This window comes from Arachis duranensis, chromosome 8, assembly GCF_000817695.3.
Source record: "Arachis duranensis cultivar V14167 chromosome 8, aradu.V14167.gnm2.J7QH, whole genome shotgun sequence".
NCBI classification, from domain to species: Eukaryota; Viridiplantae; Streptophyta; class Magnoliopsida; order Fabales; family Fabaceae; genus Arachis; species Arachis duranensis.
The window spans coordinates 48096388-48106684 of record NC_029779.3 but is presented as its reverse complement, the minus strand read 5'-3'; the positions used below and the strand labels follow the sequence as shown (position 1 = coordinate 48106684).

The window sequence follows — 10297 nt, the reverse complement described above, 5'->3', positions numbered from 1 at the left end:
TACTTTTTACTTTTGAAGATTAATCAACTTTTTCTTTTTCCCATTTTGATTAACGCCGATTTATACTCTCTCTCTCTTTTTCTCTCTCTCCCTCATTTTATATGAATATATTAACAATCAGCCATCCCATTTGGGGCTGATTTTTTTATATAAAAATTATTATTGTATTATTTTGGATTATAACAAAAATTGTGTGTTTTAATTTAATATGAAAGTAATTATAAATTAGAGGATTCGTTAAAAATTAAAAAAAAATTAAAATTCACAATTAGAGAGTCAATTTTGTGTAAGTCTACAAATCGAATGGTCGATTTTGTGTTTTAAAAATTTTAAAGAATTAAAGTTCACAAATCAAAAGATCAGATTTGTATAAATTCATAAATTTAAAAATAAAATTAAACTTCACAAATCAAATAGCCAGATTTATGATCTCCATATAAAAAAATACATCAAATTTTACACATTATTAAAAAATATTATTATAAATTCAGTATCAAAATTAAAAACCGCCCCATTTTGCATCCCATAACAAATTACAATAATAATAATAATAATAATAATATAATAATAATGATATAGAAACATACTACTTGGTAGACTTCTTCCATTGTTTTGTTTCTTTCTTTTATTCCATTATTATTATGGTAAAACCAAACAACATGCAAATATTCGCAGTCAAACTTAGAAACAAGTTAAATTTAATTTTAGGCAAACACCATCAGGTGCAGTAGTAATTGAGATTAATTATTTTCTTTTTCATTTTTTTATTTATATATAATTTATTAATTCATTGTTAGACCGATAGAGATAGTCAAAAAAGCACTGAGCTGTTTGCTTGGAAAAAAATTAGGTGATCATAGTATCAAGTCTAAAGGCTGATGCACTGAATTTGTCTCCTTTTAAGTTATAAATATCTTTTAATATTCTCAAGTGTTAAATTTCAAATTTGGTGAACATTTTTTTCTAACAAGGCAGTGGCCGTAATATTTCACTAATTAGTTCTAAATTGACGTGTATATTCCAAAAATTATATATAAATAAGAAATTCATCATTATTGTCCTGTTCTTTTTTGGTAGAATACAATAATCAAAATTAGTTTTTATTTTCTTTTTAATTAATATTTATATATAAGATTAAAAATACAAATAATTTTTATTTATCATACTTTCATATGATTTCAAAATTATTAGTAGTTTTTTTTCTGTTAAAATCACCATACAATAAAAATTAAATAAGATCTTTAAAAAATTTAAAAAGTTTCATCGAATAATAACATAGGAGAGAAACTGCATGTTATTTAATTTAATTATACATTTAACCTTACAGTGTAATGCAGTTTATTAGTGTGCTTAGGTTGAGGGAAGATGTCATAAAATTTATTTTCTAAAAATTTAAACCCATAGAAAAAGATACATGAATATATAGTTATATCGCTAATATAAATAAAGCAAATTAAAACAAATACATTATATTTTTTTTTGCGCCAATAAAAATTCAAATTTAGGTTTTTTAGTTACAAAACTTTTAATATTATATTATAAATTTAACTTTTAAAAAAATTAAATTGATAAAAGGAATTATATGAATTAAATTTTAATTAACTTTGTTTTAATATTTGTTATATATTACAAATGACAATTATTTCCCTCAATAGATTCTAAATATTAAATATGTAAAATAGATAAAGTACAACTTGTCCCAATAGATCTATAATTTAAGAAATAAAAAATTAAATACTAAATTCGTCCTAAGTGAATTCCATATTTAAAAGAAGGTTTAATTATTCTGTTCGTCTCTATAATTTTACCAAAATTTTATCTAACTTCACATATATATATATATATATATATATATTTTAATTGGGTCCTTATACTGTTTTTAATTTTATAATTATGTTATTCCTAGTGTAAAAAATATTAAAGTTAACTGAATATTTTTTGCAAATTGAAAGTATTCATAATTAAAAATTTAACTAGATCTTTGACCGCATATATTTTAGAAGAAATATTCTGTTAATTTTAACGTATTTGATATGAAAATGACTTAATTACAAATTAAAAGTAGTGTAGAAATTCAATTAAAAAAAAGTATAAAAACCTAATTAAAAATTTAATAAAATTATAGAAATTAACAAAATAATTAAATTTTAAAAAAATAAAAAATTTCTTTTAGATCTTATATTATTCCAGAAAATCACCCACAACATCCATTTTTTAGCATTTCACATAAATGTAAATCATATCAAAATTTCCAGCCTAATTTATCCAAAAGAAATAAAACTAGAATTATATATGCTATATTTTAAGGGGTTATTTATTTATTTATTTATTTTTATAGAGGTGTCCCTTCAATCAATTATTATCAAGAGAAAGAATGAGACTAAGTCACAAACTAATGTTAAAAGGAAAAGTATAGTTAACATTTGTACAAAAGATCTTCCAAAACATAGCATAATAAATAGCACTTACTTAGGTTACTTGATCAACTTTTATGTTTATATTTTGTCTGAAAACATGGACTTAATGTTCAACATTTTGATCAGTCAGTCTACAAAAATTAAATGCTTTTAGAGTATAGCTCCTTATGATTTCTTATATTGCTTGGAAAATTCAGACATTATCATCACATTAAATGTGTTAAAATCGAACCCCATTAATCAACCATGGAAATATCTTAATATCAAGAAAAAAATGATTTATAATTTGATTGTAAGTCGTCATCACTACTACTATCGTTTATCATTACTCTTCGCGAATGTTCTCAAAACTGAATCGATTATCGAACCGATAAAATTAAAAATTTATAAATTTAATTAAAATTAAATTAAATATAATAAAATAATATATATTTTTTAAAAAATTATTTTTTTATGATTTTTTATTTTAAATCAATTAATAATAAAAATCATATTAATTCAATTGATTTGTTGATGAATAATTAATAATTTTTATTTTAAATTAAACCAATTTAATGATTGATTCTTAATTAACCGAATCGAACTGTTTGATCTAACTTTTTAAAATTATTTCAAACAATTTTATTTTTCAAAAGAATAAAAAAATAAAAAGTAAAAAAATTGTTTTATCCTCTAAACTTTTGAAATTAGTTCTAATATTATCCGTATTATTTTGTATTATTTTATTTTAACAGTCAACTATTAATTAAAATATCTTCTCATAAACTAAAGTATATTAATAAAATCACTAGTAGCCAGAAACCATCATTTAGTTTACTACAACTACGAATTTGAATAAACAATAGCAGCCACTGTTGGCTTCCCACTTGTCGTTTTCCATCAACATTAATTTAATCAAAGATAATAAATGTATTAAAAAAAAACATAGACTCAGCAGTCTCTTCTTGACACTTATATAAATAGGTATCTTGGTGTTGGGATTCTTAGTAGTTGCTCTGCTTCTCTTATAACTAATGAGGTAGAGAACCCTATCTTCTATCTTCTCTTCACTTTCCTTCTCTTCAACATTATTAATCTCTTGTGAGATTAATTCAAGTGAGAGAGAGGTATCAAACCAAAAATTAGGGTTTCAAGAAAATAAAGAAAAAAAATGGGAAGAGCTCCTTGTTGTTCAAAAGTAGGGTTGCATAGAGGTCCATGGACTCCAAGAGAAGACACACTCCTCACTAAGTATATTCAAGCTCATGGAGAAGGACAATGGAAATCACTACCAAAAAAAGCTGGTAAGATTTTTTTATTAATATATATATAAAATTTTCTATAATAATATTGATTAAAATAAAAATTATTAGTCCTTATTAATTAAATTTATTACGAAAAAATCCAATTCGATCTAAATTATACCCCGTGTTATTTAGTATTTGAAAAATCGACTCGTGAATATTTAAAAGATGTAATATAGACGGTCTAATCTGATATAAATATGAAAAAAAAATCCAATTCTAATTAAATATGTTGTTGGTGCAGGACTTTTAAGATGTGGGAAAAGTTGTAGGCTAAGATGGATGAATTATTTGAGACCAGATATAAAGCGTGGAAACATAACTCCTGAAGAAGATGATCTTATAATAAGAATGCATTCTCTCTTGGGAAACAAATGGTCCCTCATAGCTGGAAGATTGCCGGGAAGAACTGACAACGAGATCAAGAATTATTGGAACACGCATCTAAGCAAGAAGATGAATGATTCGAAGGAGAAGGATGAAAAAGAAGGAGGAGAAACCGTCGCTAAAAAGAAAAATAGGAAGAACAAGAACAATAGTAAGAGAGAAAAGAACAAGAAGAAAAACAAAGGGTCAAAAGAAGAAGAATCACCAAAAACACAAGTTTATTTACCAAAACCTATTAGGGTGAAGCCATCAAATTTGGCTAGAACAAATAGTTCTTCCTTTACTTCTTTTGATTCCAACAATTCGGCATCAACGAGCCAGGAGAAAGAAGAAGATAACAATAACAATAACAATGGCGAGGGCGAGGGCGACGTCACAAAAGCATGGACGGAGGAAACAAACAACTTGGTATTTTTGGGTGAAATTGGTGTGAACAAGAAAAATAATATGGATGAAAATGATGGGTTTGGATTCTATTTTGATGGCCATGAAGACTTGGTCCTCAATAATAATAATTCAGATATGGAGGGTCAATCCTATAATTATTATGGAATGGAGGATCATCTTAATCATCATGGAACATTAGAGAAGCTATATGAAGAGTATTTGCAGGTTTTGAATATGGAAGATAACATGTATGAGTTGGATTCTTTTGCTGAGTCTCTAATGGTGTAAAAATAAGTAAAATTACTAGCTATTATATTTTATTGTATTATTTTGTTGTTGTAAACTAGAAGAAAGGTACAGAGAGAGAAGTAGATGAGAAAAGAGGGTTAAAAAAAAAAGAAGAATAATTGAATATACAGCTAAGAATGAAGCATGTGAATAGGAGAGGCCCATATCTTCATCATAACTTCTGTTTTTTTTTTTTTATATAAATTTTAATTTAATTTATCTCTTTTGTTATCTAAAAGGTAAATAAAACTTTGGTGCATGTTATGGTATCTATATATATTTGTCTAACTTTTACTATTGAAGGAGAAATGTCTTGAAACTTAGCTATTCACGTGCTAACTTTTGTCGCTTCTTGGGTATAATTAATGAATTTATTTGATTCTCCCAAAACTTAATATTTTAAAGGTTTAATTATTTTATTGGTTTCTATAGTTTTGTAAAATTTTTAATTAAATTTTTATACTTTTTTTTCTTTTTAATTAGATCTCTACTCTAATTTTTTTTTTAATTAAGTCCTTTTTAGTAGTATTTGGCTTCATTTTATAGGAACCCAACTAAACAAAAAAGAATTGATACAGAGACCTAAATAAAAAAAAAAGTGTAGGGACTCAATTAAAAAAATTTAATTTGGTACAAGAACTCAATTAAAAAGAAAAAAAGTATAGAGATCTAATTAAAAATTTTACGAAATTATAGAAACCACCAGAATAATTAAACCTATTTTAAACTCAACTTATTATTATTATTATTATTATTATTATTATTATTATTATTATTATTATTATTATTATTATTATTATTATTATTGGATCACTATCTTTAGCTATAATTACTAGTAATTCTTACAAAACAATCCAAGGATGATTATCATATTTTTTAATCACTTTACAAGGTATTTTTTTCTTAACATTATAAAATTTCAAAAGCGATTGTAAATTAGCTAAGTGTGACTTGAATGTCCTGTAATTAGGAGATCATTATATATATAATATTAAAATTAGGGGACTAATATAAAAATTAAAAACCTTTATAATTTATACATTTAAATTTTTTATTTTGGAAGAGCCATTGCTCCCTTAATATACACATATACATCATATAATTTATTGATGTAATTAAGTTAGATTAGTCTAATAATTAATTTATTAATTCGTTTAAATAAATATCAAAATTTTTAAATAAAATTTTAATTTGTAACGAATTAATTTTTGTTCTGCTAAATTAAAAGATGTTGTAAGAAACTAAAAATCTATAATGGATTGATTTTGTAATAGTAGCATGTCATATTATTGTTATAAAAGTTCATATCGGAATTTCAGCTAATTGAAAGAAGTCAGAATTCAATAGTGGCGTGCGAGAAAAATAGGGGACAACAGCTATATGTTTTTGAGTGCTATTTTTTTTTTGTTATGAATGTAAAAGTAGTGATATATTTTAATATTATAATTTTTTGTATTTTTAAAAAATTATGGAAAGTATATAAATCGAAGAATTTAATTTTTGTATCTCAAAATTTTTAATTTTTGTATACTTTTTATAAATCGGACGGTCTGATTTGTGTACTTTTACAAACTGGACGGTATGATTTGTATACTTTTAATTTAAAAATTGGACGGTCCGATTTTTGTACTTTTAATAAATCGAACGGTCTAATTTCTACTTCTCTAATTAAACGACTTCATATTTGAGAATAATATCTCAATAATTCACATTTTAAAAAAAACACTATTACTACTCCAATATTAAAAAAAAAATTCCTAACCCACAATGGAACTGTACTAAAAATTAAAATTTGAGTAATATTATTCGTATCTAAATCTTATATATTCAATATATTATTTAAAGTGTTTTATAAATATACTACATTTTTTGTCCAATTATAAGAGAAAAAAAATATTTCACAATTTTTTATATTTTCTTACTTAGAATTATTTTACAATTATTGCTTCCTTCTTCTAAAATGTGTTCAGTAGTTATCCTGTTTCTAAACCAGTGACACTAATATTTAATTAATAGTATAATAGCATATCGCCAAGTTGTTAATATTAATATTAATTGTTCAAAGTATAGAGATTCGGATCCCACAGAAGGCAAACAATAGATTTGGTTAAAGTTAAACCAATAAGCCTTTTTCTTTTTTCTTTTCTTTTTTTCTCCCAACCATCAAGGCCTGCTAAGTCGGCTTCAATTATTTATTTATTTATTTAAGGCTTTAATTAAGTATCAAATAAAAAAGAGAGAGAAGATTAGAGAATCGAAGATTATTTATTTGTTTATATATTAAATTTTTTATATATAGTAACATGCATGGATGCCAAGTGCCAACTGATGATGATTTTAATTTTTAATTATTAAAATAAAATTAATAATATATCATATATGTGTGACAATTATAGAAGATGGAACCACATATAATATATATGTTAATAATATTATGACTTGCTACCCACCCAATCATACTGTTTAGAGTAATAATCAATCTTTTATAGTACTTTATTTTGTTATAATATAATATTATCTCTCCGTTTCAAAATAATTATCTAAAAAAAATAATACATGTATTAAAAAAATAATTTTGGTAATAATTAAAATTATATATAGACAAAATTATCCAAAATATACATATCTAACTTATTGTTTAATAACGATCACAATTAAATTAATAATATTAGAAAAATATACATTTATTTTAAGAAATTAAATTTTCTTTTGGAAAAATATTTTAAATGGATGAGTATATGTTAAGTTATAGAAATTTGACTTAAAGCAAGGATATTGAGTTTAAATTAAGTGTGATATTCTCAATGTAGTAAAAGATCCTATGAAATACGGATATTTTATTGAGTTGTAGTGTTTGTGTGTTAAATATATTTTAGATATGACATTTATTGATATTTGTTTGATATGTATGTTTGACATATTTAACTGTGTCTTAGTAAAAAATAAAAAATTTTTTAGACGTATTTGGACACATTTAAATATCATCACGTGTTGAGCAATAATGATGTGATGATATTTAGAAGTCCTCCACTTTATGAAGAAGACTAAATCAAAGAAAGGCACACTGGCCTTTAAGATTGATCTGGAGAAAGCTTACGACAGAGTTGACTGGAGGTTTTTAGCTCATACTCTTAAGAGCTTTGGTTTTCCTATTCCTACACTTAATTTGATTATGAATTGTGTCACTGCTTCTTCTTTATCTATTCTTTAGAATGGGAGTCGTCTGAATGGCTTTACTCCTAGCGGAGGTCTTATACAAAGAAACCCTATGTCACCCTATCTTTTTATGTTGTGTATGGAGCGATTGGCATGCTTTATTAGTCATCAGGTTGATTTGGGCTTGTGGGAGCCGGTTGCTATTTCTAGAGGGGGACCAAGAATATCCCACTTAATGTTTGCAGATGACTTGCTTCTATTCTGTAAAACTACAAAGAGACAAGTGCAAAATGTGATGTTGGTTTTAGAGACTTTTTGCAAAGCATCTGGGATGAAGATTAATGTGGAGAAGTCTAAAGCGTTTTGCTTTAAGAATGTCTCTGTAACAAGGAAAGAGGTTTTCACTGGGGTATCCTCTATCAGATTTGTCCAGGACTTGGGCAAGTATCTTGGAGTTACCCTTAGCCATTCTAGGGTGACTCGTTCAGCTTTCAATGGTGTCCTGGATAAGATTCGGAGTAGGCTAGCAAGCTGGAAAGGGAGTTTACTCAATCGGGCTGGTAGACTTTGCTTGGTTAATTCTGTTGCCGCCGCTATTCCCACGTATCAGATGCAGGTCTCTATTTTTCCCAAAGGAATCATTAGTAAATTGGAGTCTATGATGAGAAATTTTCTTTGGAAAGGACAAGTTGATGGAAGAGGATTGAATCTTGTTAGTTAGAAGGTACTGGTTACTCCAAAAAAATATGGAGGTTTAGGGATTAGAGATCCTTATTGTGTAAATATTGCTCTTCTTGGGAAGCTATTTTGGACTTTTTTCCAACAGCCAAACAAGCTATGGGTCCAATTGTTGGATGCCAAATACCGATCATCTCTATATGACTGTTTTAGTTATCCTAAGAACAAGGACTCTCCCATTTGGAGGTGTCTTTGCAAGGCTTGGGAAGTGTTGAAGGATGGGTTTGCTTGGTGTATTGGAGATTTGAACCAGAATTTTTGGTTTTATAGCTGGAGGAGAGAAGGACGGTTACCTAATGAGATGGATTATGTTCACATTTCTGATTCGAATATCCGGATACAAGATATTTGGTCGGTTGGTAGGTGGCATTTGGATACTCTTTATTCTCCTTTATCTCAAAATCTGAAAGGTAATATTCTCTCTTACAATCCAGATGAACAAGCAGGTCCGGAAGTGGGTTGGTATTGGAGTGGGTCTGCTGCCAAAGTCTATAACTCACGCAATGGTTACTTGTTGTTGTGTAAGCAATTGTTTGGTTGGGAGGAGCGGGAGAATTGGTTTTGGCTTTGGCGTCAGCTTGTTCCGGAAAAGCATAAGTTTTTGGCTTGGTTGTGTCTTAAGGAGGCTCTTCCTACTGCAAGTTTTCGCTTTAGAAGAGGGATGTCGTCATCGGATAGGTGTCCAAGATGTCTTTCTAGCCATGAATCGGTTTTACATTGTATTCGGGATTGTCCAAAAGCTCAGCTTGTCTGGCATAGGTTGGATATTTTTTGTCATCCTTTCGATTTGAAGAACTGGTTCTTGTATCATAGCAGAGAGCATCCGTTCAAGTTCTTTTCGGGACTTTGGTGGATATGGCGAGCAAGGAATAATGACATATTTAATCCCCATGAAACTTGGCCTCCGGAAAAAATGATTTGTCTGTCATTAACCTCAGAAAAAGAGCTTAGGAATATTTTTGAATTACAACGTATGTCCCTTCCCTCTACTCTAAATGGTTTTTGGAATCCCTCATCCACTGGTACTTTTAAGATTAATTGTGATGCTAGTTATTTTGGTTTGGGTGATAGTGTTGGTTTTGCTTGTGTTATTAGAGATTGTAATGGGAGCTAGCAAAGGGGATGTTTGGGAATGATTGAGTGTAATAGTATTCTTCAAGGAGAATTGTTTGCTATTTGGAGAGGATATCTCTTAGCTTGGGATGTGGGTCAACGAGATGTTATTTGTGAGACGGATTGTGTGAAAGCATTTAATCTTGTTACTCAAGATGGTTTTGGGTTTATTGATCCATTGGTACTCAAAATAAGAGATATCATGTATTGAAATTGGCGTGTTGACTTTCGTTTGATTATGAGAGATGCAAACACAGTGGCAGATACTATGGCAAAGATGGCGATGAAGTTACAACTTTCGCATGTGGAGCTTCTTTCACCTTGGGAGGAGTTTAAGAGTAGTCTTAAACAGAACTGCCCCTCTATTTAAGCAGTTCATTGTTTTATTTGTTTTGTTTTTTTTGTTTAATTTATTTCAGTCACCAAAAAAATATCATCACGTGTTAACGTATCCAGTTTTATTCTTAACATGTATTATTGAAATGAGTTTATTAATAATATATATTATTATTTATTAAAACAAACAAT

The 10297-nt window shown here is 27.3% G+C and overlaps 1 protein-coding gene across 1 annotated transcript; it reads left to right on the top strand.

Moving 5' to 3' along the window:
• Positions 1-3411: 3411 nt before the first annotated feature.
• On the top strand, positions 3412-4981 carry LOC107463634 (myb-related protein 308). The gene is made up of 3 exons (XM_052252567.1): positions 3412-3482; positions 3536-3700; positions 3945-4981. Exons 2-3 carry the CDS (start codon positions 3568-3570, stop codon positions 4760-4762), a joined length of 951 nt encoding a protein of 316 aa, XP_052108527.1. The 5' UTR covers positions 3412-3482; positions 3536-3567; the 3' UTR covers positions 4763-4981.
• The last annotated feature ends 5316 nt before the right edge of the window (positions 4982-10297 follow it).

Excerpts from the sequence above, each read along its gene's own strand:
- LOC107463634 (XM_052252567.1), top strand. The coding sequence starts at position 3,568 with ATGGGAAGAGCTCCTTGTTGTTCAAAAGTAGGGTTGCATAGAGGTCCA. Across the intron at positions 3,701-3,944 it reads ATCACTACCAAAAAAAGCTG|GACTTTTAAGATGTGGGAAA; the intron begins GTAAGATTTTTT and ends TTGTTGGTGCAG.